The sequence below is a fragment of the Geotrypetes seraphini genome, chromosome 5 (genome assembly GCF_902459505.1).
Source record: "Geotrypetes seraphini chromosome 5, aGeoSer1.1, whole genome shotgun sequence".
Taxonomy (NCBI): domain Eukaryota; kingdom Metazoa; phylum Chordata; class Amphibia; order Gymnophiona; family Dermophiidae; genus Geotrypetes; species Geotrypetes seraphini.
In genome coordinates this window covers 216,217,454-216,233,488 of record NC_047088.1, presented here as the reverse complement: position 1 = coordinate 216,233,488, position 16,035 = coordinate 216,217,454, and the positions used below count along the sequence as shown (strand labels likewise).

General features: G+C 40.8%; 1 protein-coding gene across 4 annotated transcripts in view; it reads right to left on the bottom strand.

Annotated features, from left to right (window-relative positions):
- The window catches only part of ACVR1 (activin A receptor type 1), a 147,226-nt gene that overhangs the window by 31,212 nt on the left and 99,979 nt on the right, over nt 1–16,035 (bottom strand). For all 4 annotated transcript variants that reach the window (XM_033945142.1, XM_033945143.1, XM_033945141.1 and 1 more), the window contains one exon: nt 13,104–13,379. In XM_033945142.1, coding sequence (XP_033801033.1) covers nt 13,104–13,379 — 276 coding nt within the window. The remainder of the gene's footprint in view (nt 1–13,103; nt 13,380–16,035) is intronic.

Sequence of the window (16,035 nt, the reverse complement as noted above, 5' to 3'; positions counted from 1 at the left end):
ACTGAGTTCAAAGAAGCGTGGGATGAACACAGAAGATTTAGAATCAGAAAATATTATTAAATATTGAACTAGGCCAGTTACTGGGCAGACTTGTACGGTCTGTGTCTGTGTATGGCCGTTTGGTGGAGGATGGGCAGGGGAGAGCTTCAATGGCTGGGAGGGTGTAGATGGGCTGGAGTAAGTCTTAACAGAGATTTTGGCAGTTGGAACCCAAGCACAGTACCGGGTAAAGCTTTGGATTCTTGCCCAGAAATAGCTAAGAAGAAAAAATAAAAAAAATAAAAAATTTTAATTGAATCAGGTTGGGCAGACTGGATGGACCATTCGGGTCTTTATCTGCCGTCATCTACTATGTTACTATGTTAAGTCCTAATCAAACTATGCTTATCCTTTCCTCTTTAGACTAATCTGCACTCAAGACAAAAGTGTTTGGAGAAGAGGACTGCACACAACTAGGGAAAACAGTAATGACCTGGTCTAATGCATCAGCACAAAATGTTGCTTCTCAAAAAATGGGAACCTAATGTGGATTACTACACAAGGGACTGAACGAGAAAACAAAATTGCTGCTGGCTGCATCCAAAACAGTTCTTTTATGTTCCACAAGACTGAATAAATCTGCACAATATTTATCTCAATCCTTTTCTAGCAACTACTTGAATAACAGCTTGAGTGAACAATGAAACTCGAAACTGCCCTCTGCTGGCAATTAACTTCAAAATTCAGAAAATACAATAAAATAACATGATTAACATGTTAAACAAATTAAATGTCCAGAAACAATGGTAAAAAATTTTTAAAAACTGCAAGAAGGTAACAATATATGTATTGCTTAGCTAGCTTTCAAGAGCTAAAAGAGGCAGGGTTAGGTCCCAAAAGTTATTTTTTAAAAATGTATTTAGACTACAGGTGAGAATTTAACACCTTATTAAAATGATTAATCTATTAAAAATACCCTTTTGTTGATGTTAACCCCCCCAAAAAAATCTCTTTTCTTTTTTTATCCTTTATTTCTTTAATAATTCAAAGTACAAACTCTGAAAAGAAATTATAGAAAATGGTTTTACAGCCAATTTTCCTTCATTAGCAAGCAATAAACAAATAGGTAAATTTCTTATAAATATAGTCCACTATTCGAGGGGGGGGACAAGAAAGAATAATCCATGGTAATTAGATAATTTTTTCCCTAATTAACCTAAGAAATAGAGCAGGTAATGAAAGCAATTACAATATTGGATCCAAATTACTATGGTTCACCCTGGGTTGCCACCTTTACCCTCAAAGAAAAATTGCAATTGAGCAGGATCAAAAAAGATATATCTATTACCCTGATAGGTAATAAAACAAATTTGGGCTTGGAGGATGAGATGTACGGCGTCAGCATCTATGAGACAAACTTAGGGGTTTTTTTTTGTTATATAGAGCAGTTTGGACCCCAGTTCGTTTACAGAAATTAGATAGCTCTAAGTCTAATAGATGCTGGCACTGTCATCTCGAAGTTGGGACATTAGATCATTAAATATTCTATTGTCCATTGATACTTAGTTTTTAGAAATCCATTTGGGGCCAAGTGAATAATCTACTGGAAAATCCGGTTGCATTATCATATGATACTGTGTTATTTGGTACTTTCATGAGAGCCAAGAGTCAAATCTCTTCTAATAATAATAAACTTTTGCTCATCATGACAGGGGTTGCCATACAGCAAATTATGAAAAATTGGGATCGGCTGAATTATAATTTTTGGTGGAATTCGTTATGCCAAATCTTTAAAATGGAACGGGTAATAGCCATACAGTAGGGGCATTTTAAGAAATTTAGGGATATTTAGGAGCCATTAACAAAATATTGTACAGAATGAATATTATTTTCCCTTTGTTCATGCAAGTCTATGGTGGGGAGGGGGGAGGGAATACTTTATGATTTATTATGCTTAAGTAAATTGTTGGGTATAAGGGAGGGAGGGATATTTGATGTGAGTTAAACTTTGATGGTATATTAAGTGATGTTAAAGTATAAAATGATTGTATCTTATGTTACACTTGTTAAAAGTTTTAAAAATGAATAAAGACTTTAATAAAAAACATTTACAAGGAAATCTCAATTGATATTCAGCACCTAAAGAAATAACAGATTGACAATAATTAAGAAATTCCTTCCTCCAAATCTGCATCCATCTTGAGACATCAGGAAATATATAGTTATGTGAAAAAATTGGGATACCCCCATGAAATATTCAGTTCTTTCTTAAGAAATGTTCACATATTGATGTCAAATCTTATTTTTTTTTTTATTTATCTCTGGGAAAGAAAGTGGTGTAATTGCAGGTAAACAACAAAAATTTTCTTTGATTTATTCATGAAACAAAAGATATCCACAAAAATGTCTTAGTCATCGCTAGGTGTGATTCTACAAATGGCACCTAGCGGTTGATCAACAACCACGCCGAGCATCTCTCCCACTGTCGGGAGGGGGTGTTGGGGGTTGTTGCTTGGCAGCAGGAGGAAATGGGCATCTCTTATGCTGCCGGGGAGGTTTCGGGGGAGTGGGGGGTGTTGCTTGGCAGTAGAAGGGAGGGAGTGGGCATCCTTCCTACCGATCTTCGATTTGTTTTTTGTGTGTGTTTATTCTGTGCATGTGCTGATCACGTGTAAATTTAGTGAACCTTCACTACTCTCCGCCAACCTCATTTGCATACGCATTTTTTGGAAAATGACTCACTTTTTAAAAAATCGCTACAATAACAGCTGCGACAGCTGAGAATCTAGCCCTCACTGTCCAATAAAGCGGAAGACTGCCCTTTGTATGTAGCACAGTTTGCCACCCTGGCCCCAGACTCCACATAGAGAGAGAGAGATACTCCACTAAGCTGCAACAAGTTGAGATGGTAACTCAACAACATACAGTGGCCTTAGAAAGATTGGAAAAAACGTCTATGGAAATTTATTTATGTGAAAGATTTCTTACCCACTTATACCTAAGTGGCTTACAAAAGCACACCTTGAAATCCAAACCTATCAGGGCATAACAAGAACCGTCTGTAAATTTGAAATAAGCAAGTAAAAATTAAGGCTAATTTGTGGACTATTTTAGTGGCACAACCCGAGGAAACTGTATAGTGAAACGGTTGGGAAACCATTGGGCAGAAGCTAAGTGCTCTTCTTTTACAATCTATAACACACAGTTGTTTATCTTTGAGCCTGCCATTTAAAAATTATTAATTTTTGTATATGCATGAAAAAATGTTTAAGTAGTGCTTTGGGTGTATGAGGTCTTGTGATAAAATTAGTCACATTCTGTATAAGTTTGGTTTCTGCAGGTCTGAAATTGTGATTCTTTTGAACAAACTGAAGTTTTCCTTTTTTTGATTGGCTTAAAATTATATTACAATCTTAAGCAGGTCTCCTGTTTAGGAGAAAGGATATAAAGACATGTGAAAAAATTAGGATACCCCATGAAATAGTCAGTTCTTTCTTAAGAAATGTTCACATATCAAAGTCAAATTTATTTTTTTTTAATCTCTGGAAAAGAAAGCGATGTAATTGAAGGTAAACAAAAATTTTCCTTGATTTACTCTTGAAACAATAGATATCCACAAAAATGTGTATTCCAACCAAGGAATAAATTAGGACACCCTAATAGCTAGTGTTACCCACTTTGGCTGAAATAACTGCAGTGAGATGCTTCTTGTAGCCAACTACCAGTCTCTGACATCAGTCTGAGGAAAGTTTGGCCCACTGCATCTCCAGTTTAATATGCAGATGGCAAGTATTAAGATAGGCCCCAAATTCTTGCAATTTAACCAAAAGGCCCTTCCACAGGCAAAATATGTCAATAAAATGAGCCCAGCACCCTATATATTGTTCATAATGGGAATTATAGACCCACTGATTTTTATAATGAGTCATAAATAGGATAGCCACTAACGGGGCAAAAGAAGCCCCCAATAGCTACACCAGAACATTGTTGAAAAAAAGCTCTCCTCAAACAAGAACTAATTATGTGCCATTGCTATTTCGTTCAAATTTACTAAGAAAAAGGTTGGGACCATATGAGGAATGGTAAAAGGATGTCAATGAAGAAAATAAGAAGAGAAACAAGCACTGGCAAGTTATATGCAAAGCATTGATAAAGAAAGCTAAGAAAGAATATGAAGAGAAATGTGCCAAAAAAGGCAAAAACTCAAAACAATTTTTTTAGGTACATCAGAAACATGGATGTTACTTCGTTATTATACATCAATTCCTCAGAAGGAAGCATTGGATATACTTCAGGCGTGTTTGGAATACAGGTCAAGTGGAGTGATACACTATATCCAATGTCCCTGCTCTTTACTATATATTGGTTAAACTTCAAGAGCATTTAAAATTCACCTGCAAGAGCATAGGTCCTGCCCATAAACAGGCAGATTGGAGAAGCCCATGGTTTTGCATTGCGAACAATTTCAGCATGATTTTAGTGCATTGAAATGTACTGTGTTGGAAAAATGTCAATAGTCATTAAGAAGAGGTAATTGGAGACGGGTTTTATGCCAACAAGAACAACGTTGGATATACCTGCTGGAGCTGGACATGGTTATCCCTAAGGGATTAAATAATCGAGTTGAGTGGTTGGCTTTCTATTAGTAAGGCTTGTCACAACAACAGCTAGAAGCATACCTGATTGGCTGATGCAATGGATAGGGGGAGAGCCAGTGATGTGAAGATAGTTTCAAAAATGGCGCAGAGGAACACGGATGCCGAAACTAGATCTGAGTTTGGAGATATGGTGTGCTGTAGCGCGAGCAAGCGTTGTCAATCTATCTTGAACCCCTAACACAGTCTTGACCAGTGAAACAGGGATTCCCTGTTAGGCATCTGCATAGTAGAGGCAGAACGACCAGGGAATGCAGTGGATTAAATTATTTGGACAGGACAACACTACATCCTGTGAGCACAGCTAAGTACTTTATGTAATGTGGACAGTGCTGGTTATCATCATGCCACAATGTTGGTTTATGTTATGGAGGCCAACTGAGACTTTAAATTTCAGAATGAATAGACTTTTATGAACTGTGAAACGTATTGAATAATTTTCATTGCTTTAGTTTACACGTTTTTGCACAAATTTGAAGCACTATTGATGTGTGGAGTTTTTTTTAAAGACCCATGAAGCCAAATTTCATCAAATAATAATAAACTTTTAATGATTATGACAGGAGTCGCCATACAACAGATCACAAGTAATTGGAAAAATTGGAATAGACTTAATTATAATTTCTGGTGGAATTCAATGTGTCATATTTACAAAATGGAGAGAATGATAGCTGTACAAAAAGGGAATTTTAATAAATTTAATGAGATATGGTGGCCATTAACAAAATATTGCAATGAGTAGATACCATTTTACATTATAAATACAATTTAAGGCAGAAGGGATGGGAGGGGGGAATTTGAATTTATTAAATAATTAGATCACTAGGAAAGATTATTTATGTGAAAAATTTGATTGAATGTAAGAATGAAAGGGAGGGAGGGATGGGATAAAATTTTTATCTTCTAGTATCATAAATGATAGAATTTCAAATGATATATTTATTGACAAATGTTTAATATATATGTATTTGTTGTAAGATGAAAAATGAATAAAGAATTAAAAAAAAAAAGACCCATGAAGCTTCAACTGAGGTCTTTTTTTCTCCACAACTTTATGCTGTCTGTTTGGCATTTTTCCAGCGTGTAAATCAGCTTTTTTACTCTATATTCTGGTTTATAGGTAACAGTGTGGCTTCTTATCAAGGTGTCAAGCATATTTTTTGAATATTTTTGGTAATTGAAATCACCCATTATTATATTGTTGTCCAATTCAACAGCTTTCCTAATCTCTGAAAACATTTCTTCATCTGTCTGTTCATTTTGTCCTGGGAGACGGTAATTTAACCCTAACTTTACATTCCTTCCCTTCACACATAGAATTTCTATCAAGATTGATCCTCCCCTCCAATTTCATCTACTCTATCCTTGCAATATAATTTGTACCCAGGTAGCACAGTGTCCCGTTGATTGTCCTCCTTCCACCAGGTCTCTGAGATTCCTATTATATCTACCTCTCTCCCCTTTCACTTCCCCCTTCCAATATAGGGAGAACGAGAGGGCACTCTCTAAAGTGGAAAGGGGACAGATTCCATACAAACGTAAGGGAGTTCTTCTTCACCCAGAGAGTGGTAGAACACTGGAACGCTCTTCCGGAGTCTGTCATAGGAGAAAACACCCTCCAGGGATTCAAGACAAAGTTAGACAAGTTCCTGCTGAACAAGAACATGCGCTGGTAGGGCTGATCTCAGTTAGGGCGCTGGTCTTTGACCAAACGGCCACCACGTGAGCGGACTCCTGGGCATGATGGACCGCTGGTCTGACCCAGCAGCAGCAATTCTTATGTTCTTATTATCTCCCTTCTTCCATCCAGGCTTCAATCTCCCCCTTTGCATCCAGCATCTTCCCTCTCTCCCCTTCCATAAATATTTACATCCTCTTTGTATCTCTCCCCTTCCATACGTCTGCTCCCTCTCCCTCACCTTTCATTCAGCATCTCCCATTTCACTTCACCAATTCCATCATCTCCCTCCTCTCTGTACCCCACCCCCATCTGCTCTCTCTCTCCCCTGCTCTATCTGGAATCTGTCTTCCCACTTCTATACAAAATCTACCTCCCCTCTCCCCCCACCCCAAACCATTTCCATCAGCTTCTGCGCCCTCTCTCCTCCCACCCTACATCCATCAGTGCCTGCCTCCTCTCTCTCCCCTAACCCAAATCACCAGCATTTGCCCCCCCCTCCCACATCCACCAGTGGCTGCTTTTTCTCTCCCCTCCACCCCACAGCCACCAGTGTTTGCCCCCTAGCATCCCCACTGCTGCTGCTTCCCTGAAGCAGCAGCAGCAGCAATATGGAACAAACCAGCTGCCAACCTTACTACATATAACCGTGGCTGCTGGTTTTGCCCCGGAAGAAGAACATGACATCTGAGAGGGTGGGCCAGAAGCGCGGATATATATTGGAAGTTCCTGCAGCCAGTTTGTTTAAGTTTGCCATTGTTGTTGCTGCTTCCGGAAAGTAGCAGCAACGGCTCAAGATGAATAGTAATACCAGAGGGGTTCTGGTCCTCACCCCACCAGCTGTACGGTGGGGGTCAATGGCTGCGTGGCCTCCTACTAAAAGGTGTGAGGCCGTGCAGTTGTGCAGCTTAGAGGAAACATTGCTCTCACTGTATCTTTCTTTCAAAACTAAAACGCTCAAGGCTTACTGCATGTATAAAGAAAAAAAAAAAAAAGACAGGCCAATGACTTATCTGCGCTATGTATTCTTAATTCCAAATGCCAATAATAGACATAAGTTCCTCTTTCGTCTGTCACTAATGTATCACATCCATCCTGACAGAAGTACTTGCTGTTTTACCTATTAAATAAGCTTCTTCAGGGAAAAAGAGCAGAATTATTCCATCCATCGCAATATTCAGCTTCTCAATGTGGCTACCAGGACTAAGACAAACACCAATCTTATAGGCACTTCTAAATGACATCATCATACAGCGCTTCATTAATAAAAAAATAAATGTCAATATATTATTTTAAAAAAAATGCTTGCCATGCCACTACTGTATTTAAACCTTTCAGATATATTGTATTTAAATGGAAAATCCATTACTGTTCTTTTTGACGCACAACAATTAAAGAATTACTACAGGAGCACTTTCCAATACCTATTTTGTTGGGCTCATGCAGTAATCCTGTGCAAACCAGTTAGCACATAATGTGGACTTGCCAATTAGTGCAGAAGACCTACCTGTCCCCCAGACATGCCCCCTACAACAAAAATTTTAAAAATATTTTTGGCATGAAGGTAGCATGTGCTCAATTTGGAATTTACTGCAGGAAACCTGAGCACATCCTGTAGAAAGCCATTTTAAGCTGTAATCAGTGGCATAGTAAAGGGGGGTGGGGTGGTCTGCCCCGGACACCATGTTGGTGGGGATGCCAGCATCCCTCTGTCCCACCTCCTCCCACTCCTCCCCCTCACCATGCATGCACACACCCCTTCACCGCTACGAGCAACTTTAACGTGCTCCTCGCGACTGTGTCATCTCTCCCGCTGATGTCACTTCTGGGTGCTACGCATAGGGAGTGACATCAGCGGGAGAGATAATGGGGTCACGAGGAGCATGTTGAAGTTCTTGTTGCTCACAGCGGTGAACAACTAGAGGTATAGGGGAAGGGAAGTGGGAGATCATGGAATGAGGGTAGATATGAGGGCAGGGTGCCACTGCCCTGGGCACCTCTCACCTTTGCTACGTCACTGGCTGTAATAAGCATGTACTAGAGTTTATTGCAGCTTAGTTAAAATAAATAAATTTAAAAACCATAAAAATTCACATTTACCGACTCCTTCTCCCTGTGGGTGGGACAGCAAGAAGGAGTGTATATGCAAGACACAAATAGACACGAGATGTACCCAGAAACCCTTAAGGAGCATCAGGAAGAGTGACTAAAGATGCAATAGAAATGGCAGAATTCAATAAAGCAGATGTCAGCACAGTCCAGGAAAAGAAAGGGGGGAAACAAAATCAAAACGCCACCAGTGTAATTGGATATTAGCACATCCCTTTGCTGCCCAATCATGGGCCTATTTGTGTCTGCTCCATGTATGCCATATATTCATGCTTACACATCAGCTTATGTTGATAACAGGAAGTTAGAAGAGACCACCTTAAAAACAGGAGCATATTTACTAAATCATGTCAGGTGTTTAACAATTCTGTAGACCTGCATTAAAAAGCCACATTAATGACCTAACATAGAAATTCACTTTAGTGAGCGAGGAATGTTAAAGCAAACAGAGGTGTAGTTAGCTATCTTCCATATTAGCAGTTGTGTCACATTCCCTTATGTGTTAGAAAAACTCTCTATAACTACCAGGTCTATTTTACACTTAGGGCTAGATTCACTAAGGACACCGATCGTGTCCCGACCACTTTGCGACCCCGATCCAATTCACTAACCTTACTCCCGATCCGATCCGTGCATAAAAATGAGTAATGGAATGCAAATGTAGGAAGGCAGTGATTCACTAAAAAATTTCATGAACACCGACTGAGCCGGATGATCAAAAAATAAGAACATAAGCAGTGCCTCTGCTGGGTCAGAACAGAGGTCCATCATGCCCAGCAGTCCGCTCATGCAGCAGCCCATCAGGTCCAGGACCTGTATAGTGATCCTCTATCTATACCCTTCTATCCTCTTTTCCTTCAGGAAATTATCTAATCCATTCTTGAACCCCAAAACCGTACTCTGTCCTATCATACCCTCTGGAAGCGAATTCCAGGTGTCCACCACCCTATGGGTGAAGAAGAACTTCCTAGCATTGGTTCTGAATCTGTCCCCTCTTAATTTTTCCGAATACCCTTTCGTTCTTGTAGTTGTCGAAAGTTTGAAGAATCTGCCCCTCTCTACTTTCTCCATGCCCTTCGTGATCTTGTAAGTCTCTATCATGTCCCCTCTAAGTCTCCGCTTCTCCAGGGAAAAGAGTCACTCGGGTCCTTTCTGACTGCCCTGCTCTCTGCCCTGACTCGCCACCCCTTCCCCACAGTGCATGCCCATGGTTTTAACCCGCGGGTTTAAAGCGGGTTAAAATCACGGGCTCGCGAAGTAAAAAAGTTTTTTTAAAAAAGTTTCAAGCTTTGTAAGCATGCGCAGACCATCTACAGGCAAAGAAGATGGTCTGCTCATGCGTCAGGATCGCTCTTCAGCAATCCCTGCAGTCGGGTGGGGGCATGACTCCAATCGCCCTCATTTGCATGAGGACGCTTCGTGAATCAGCCCACGGCCACGGATCGGATTGAATCCATGGCCTTAATGCCTTTACTTTGGCTGCTAGTGTACATTAAGTGAAAAATTTCAACTAAGTTTAAAAATATAAGATCTTCAAGCCATTTTGTCAGCTGTTGAGGACTAGATTAAACTAGTTCCATTTATGGCATCTAGAGACTTACCATCCCTAGCATGCTTTGATGAAACACTCATCCAATCAATACTGTAATAATTTAAATCTCCTATTATTGTTTCCAATTTTAGTAGCCTGCCAAATCTAGCAGCATTTTATCAGGTGGATGGAAGAATATACCCACCATTACTCTTCCCCATTACACATGGCATTTCTATTCATAGAGATTCCAGTGCAGACTATTTTCTGCACGGCTTTTATCTTACTTCACTATACACTATCTTCAACATATAGTGATAAAACTGTCTAACTGTTCTTATATTTTGATAAATGTGTAGCTTGGTTATCAGAGCATGTCTGGGATGTCTATTTCTTCACTTAGTGCTACACCCTAACTCACCAATCTTTTTAAAACTTCTGGCATTTGTATATAGCCACCTATATATTTTTATTCTATTCACAACCAGGTTTTTATTAGTTGTCAAGTCATTTATGTATACAAGAACATCAGTTACTCATAGGCTGTTCTAGGTTGACCAGTCTTTCACATTGACCAATCCAGGTCTTTATTAAATACCCAGTAAATCCCAAAGCCAGGTTCTATTTATATCAAGGTGGAGTCCATCCAATCAAAATAGATCATCTCTTCCTTAAGAAATTCCCCAGTTTCTAATGAATCTAATACGTTCTTCTCTGTATATTCTGCCACCCATGCAATGAGACGTTGACGCTCCGCCTGCCTACTCCTGCATGCAAAAACTGAGAAAATGCTATTTTGGAGGTCCTTGCTTTCAGTCTCCTACCTAGAATCCACCTTCTTGCCCCTAACCATTACTTTCTAAAAATCTTATCTTGGTGGCATGTAAAAGGAGTCCACTATCTTTGTACCAGGCAAGCAACTTACCAAGTAATCCTCACCTTCACTAGACACATTCCTAATGCTACAAATCACTAACTCTTCTGAGTACACAATTCTGGAGATAAACACCTCTATGTTGCTATATACTTATTTGCATTTCTGCACCTAAATACATTTGGTATCTAATTGACTTATATGAACAGGAATGCCTGATGATTATTTTAGAGCCCTTATTATGCTATATTACTGTACTGTTTTATTTTAATTAAGTGTTTCGGATTTGAATGTATGATTACATATGTTTCATTTATAATCTGCCAAGAATTCTAGATTTAAAACTTTTATGATCCACTCAAATATATATCGTATTTTTCGCTCCGTAAGACGCACTTTTTTTCCACCCAAAAGTGGGTGGAAATCTCGGTGCGTCTTATGAAGCGAAGGTACAAATTTTGTTACCCCCGTACCATTGTAAAACCCACCACCTTTTTAAACCCACCCACAACACCACCTTTTTATAAACCATCCCTCCCACCCATCATATTCATTGTCCCCCCCTTGTCGTCATCCCCCTTTTTAACCTGGTGGTCCAGTGTGTATCCTTCCTTTGTCTTATTTTCTCCGGCCAGCAGCACACAGATCAGTAGCATGGACGTCAGGAGCAAGCATTACCCTCTCCCGTTCGGCCCCGCGCTGCTTTCCGAATGGCTGCCATAGGTTCTCGCGGGACTCACGAGAACTTACGGCAGCCATTCAGAAAGCACTGTGGGGCCCAGAGGGAGAGGGTAAAGCTTGCTCCGGATATCTGCACTACTGATCTGTGCGCTGCTGGCCAGGAAATAAGGAGGAGCCCAGCAGAGCAAAGGCTGTGAGCACCGTCTGTGTGGTAGGTGCCACAGCAGGGAGGGAGGGAAGCCAGCTGGAACTGCTGGGCCAACGAGCAAAGGGGGTGGGCTGGAGCCAACAAACCATTGAGCAGGGGATGGATGGGCGGGATTTAAAAGGGTACGGGGAGCTGTCTGGCTGGCTTGGAGGGGCTGGCTGGCTGGCTGGGGAGGGGTGGCAGGGGGGCTACCTATCATTAGACGTGCCCACCAATAGATGTGCCCTGTACCCTGTCTCGGCCTACCACTAGACCACCAGAGTGGGGACAAGGTACAGAACACACCATTTGGTTCAGAATTTTTTTTTTTTTCTTGGTTTTTCCTCCTCTAGAGGTGGGTGCGTTTTATGGTCAGGTGCATCTTATGGAGCAAAAAATATGGTACATGCATGCAAGCAGGACTGACTATATGAGCTCTTGCACTGAATCTTATCTGCTGTTCATTTTACTATTTCTTAAGTTCTATTAGATCATTTTCCCAAGAGTATCCACCTAGATTTCAAATATTACAAAACCTTTTCTATTTACCCTCTTTCGTTGCAGCAAACTGTTTATGATTGCTATCTGTTATCTATCATTCACCTAGTTTCTAAGCCAGCAAAGCACCTCTGGACACATCCCTAAGCTATTCGATATATTTATGAACATACTACATTCACTGCTCAACCCTAATCTAACTTTTGGTCCTTCGGTCAAAGAAATTGATAAAATATCTTTATTAGGATCCCAATGTGATATTATGATATCAATCTCTCTCTCCCCCATGCCACATTGTGGTCTGTAATCTGCAGTAAAGTCATTTACACCAGACTAACTAATTTATTATAGCCAGCCCTCTCTCCATTTCCAGTGTGTGAAAAAGAAAATAAGTTCTCCAGTTCCTTAGAACCATTCTTCTTTCTCCAAAGAGTAATTCAATAAATGATCACAGAAATTGCCAGGTCACTGTAGAATTCCTTTAATTTGCTAAGATGCATCCTACCTTATCCAATTTCAATTTTGACAGTTCTAAGCAAACCCTGTAAATGGAGTGGCATCTACTGTGGTATATGAAAAATCTTAAAGCTATTATAGTATTATCTATGCCCTAGGAGAGCAGAGGGGGACAGAGGAGAATCTATTAAGTGGTGGCTTAGGCAACAAAACCTGATCCAGATGTTGATAAGGCCCATGAGAGAGTGGATTTGGCATAGATATTCTAAACACCTTAAGTAGTATGGATGTTCCCATATTTCTTTGCTGGTCAGTTGGGGCCATACCAACATCTGTTCTGCATGGGTAAAATTCATCATGCTCCATTTGTACTAATACCTTTTAGAAGCTAGAATAGACCAGTTTAAAAATGTTAAGGTGTGGTAGAATGCAAAGCTTATTAAGAAGAGAGTTACCTAGATCTGCTATACAGCACTGTCCATTCTTCTTTACAAGGATATTTTTGCTCTTCAGATCTCGATGCGAAATAGCAGGCTTTCCCTGTGTCCCAAATATTTCCACGTGCAGATGTGCAAGACCACTAGCAATGGACAATACTATTCGCAAACAACTCACTGTGTCCAAGGTAGTGAGCTGTAGATAATCATAAAGGGACCCCATTTCATGGTAGTGAGTAATTAACCATAGTTGGGTGCTAGAATTTCTGGAAGTCATATCTGAAGCAATAAAACCTGAAAAAAACCCAAACAAAAATAAGAACCCATAAACAACTGAGCTGTACCAATGTTGTTAAGCAACAAAATAACTGCATAAGAATATGAATATTTGTTAGCTTCCAAATAAAGGGAAGGACATAATAAAAAATACAGTTATATAGATAAATATAGATAAATATACCAAAATAGATAAATATACCAAAATAGATAAACAAATGCACTGCTGTTTATTTTACTTACTCTATAAATCAGTGATTCCCAACCCTGTCCTGGAGGACCACCAAGCCAATCGGGTTTTCAAGCTAGCCCTAATGAATATGCATGGAACAGATTTGCAAGCCTGTCACTTCCATTATATGCAAATCTCTCTCATGCATATTCATTAGGGCTAGCCTAAAAACCCAATTGGCCTGGTGGTCCTCCAGGACAGGGTTGGGAATCACTGCTATAAATGAATCATGTTCAAGTTACAATATTTTAAATTTAATTTTTTTATATACTACCTTCAAGCCAAAAACCTTTCAAAAATAGAAATAAAGATATAAAATTTGGAAAACATAGACAGAAGAACATTTTGGCCTTTTCTGCCATTACCTACTATGTTTCAGAGAAGAAAATTGAGCAGTTCTCAACCCAATTTTCAAGATATCTACAACAAATATGCATGAGTTAAATTTGCATGCACAGCCTACAGTGAATGCAAATATTGAGAATACTTGCCTTTAGTCAGAAGCCTCAGCTAAGAACATAAGCCGTGCCTCTGCTGGGTCAGACCTGAGGTCCATCATGCCCAGCAGTCTGCTCACGCGGCGGTCCATCAGGTCCAGGACCTGTATACTAGCCCTCTATCTATACCCTTCTATCCCCTTTTCCTTCAGAAAATTGTCCAATCCCTGTCCTATCACTCCCTCTGGAAGCGCGTTCCAGGTATCCATCACCCGTAGCCTGGAAAGATAGGCACGTGTCACAAAGGACGCTGCTAAGGCCACTTTGACACTCAAGGCCAATGCCTTATAAAACCTCATGAGGACCACATCCACATGGTGATCCTGAATATCCTTGAGCACTACACTGCCTTTACTCAGAAGAGAGGTGCGTTTAGTAACCTGCACAACCAAGGAATCCATTTTAGGCAGTGCAAAAAATTGCTAGCACTCCTGTGCCATAGGATACAGCCAAGACATGGCTCTCACAACCCTGAGGGACCCCTCTGGAGAATCCCACTTTTCCGTGACTAAGACATTAATGTCCAGATGCAAGAGAAATGTATTAGACTGAACCCTCATGCCACTCATAAGAGAGGAGGAAGTAGATGGAACTGGCTGGGAGCCTAAATGCAGCTTCTTCAGGGACTCAGAAATGAGATCCAGCAGAGCCATGGGCTTAAAGAAGTGCAGGACCATGGGATCATCCCCAAGATCCAAAGCCACCAGCGGATCCAAAGCACCAGACTGTGGGCCTGCGTTCTCCAAAACAGGAGGCACAACCTGAGACAATAAAAGAACAGTGAACAACTCATCATCTTCTGTATCCCCATCCATACCATCTCCGAGGCCTTGAGCAGCGAAAGACAGAGGGAAATGTACCCAGCGGGGCCAAACCCTCCTGTGCAGCATCCAAAGTGCAACCTACCTTTGCCTTGGAAGGATGGCTTTCCTGAAAGGCTTTCCAAATTAAATTGATGAATTCAGGAGAGAAAGCCATACCAGGTAGTGCAGTCACCCAAAGATGACTCTAATTTGCACCTCTTGGGCTCTGTGGCTTCCACACCCTTTAGGGCAGGCCAGTTGCTGTTTCAAGGCCCAGAAAAGAAAATTACCCAAATTATCATGCTAGCTGCCCTATCTTCAGCCCGAGAGTGCAAAGGAGAAGCTAAGCAAGTAGATCTTGCCTCTCCTGCGTACATGGCGCAAGGACGCTCCTGAGGTACACAATTTGCACATTCTTGTATGGATTATTGTAAAAGAGCCAAAGGACTCCATCCCAATAAATTTTGACGCAAAACTTGCAGATTTGGAGTTGCAAGCAACTTTAGAAAAAATGATCACTAAAATTTGAGATGGCAGCCGTCAGGATTTTGTCACCAAAATACGCTGAAAAACAACAAAATTAAAAGCAAAAACCAGCAAAATTAGGATTTTTGGGGAGGAGGGACATAGGGGAACAAGCACAGACCAGGTGCAATTTCTCACACACCCCGATTCACCTCACAGGCTGTAACAGATAATTACTCACTATGACCTGTGCTGGGAAAGTGCTGCAGCCTGCCTAAGCTCTGAACAGTAGCTGGAAATGAAGGAATCACTGTCTTATTCAGAATAGCTCTCCAATGCTAAATCTTAAGGCTGACAGTCAGACATGATGTCTCACTGAACCCCCACCCCCACAGACCAATGGGTGCACCACCAGAAGGGTGAAGGTGAAAACACAGCTGACACCCTGAGAGATACCGCTGAGCCTCCTACAGATGCCTGACAGCCTGCGCTTAAACCTCTGCCAAGCAGTAGGTGAGTCATGCTAACCAGGGATGCCCCCAAGCTCCAAAAATGCTTTTGCAGGCTGGCTAAGAGGTACCACAAGGGATTGGCATGTCAGCTGAAGACCACAGTCTGCTTCTTCTCCATGCAGGTAGAGCTGGACCCACAAACAGGGAAGCTCCAAGCACTGAAGA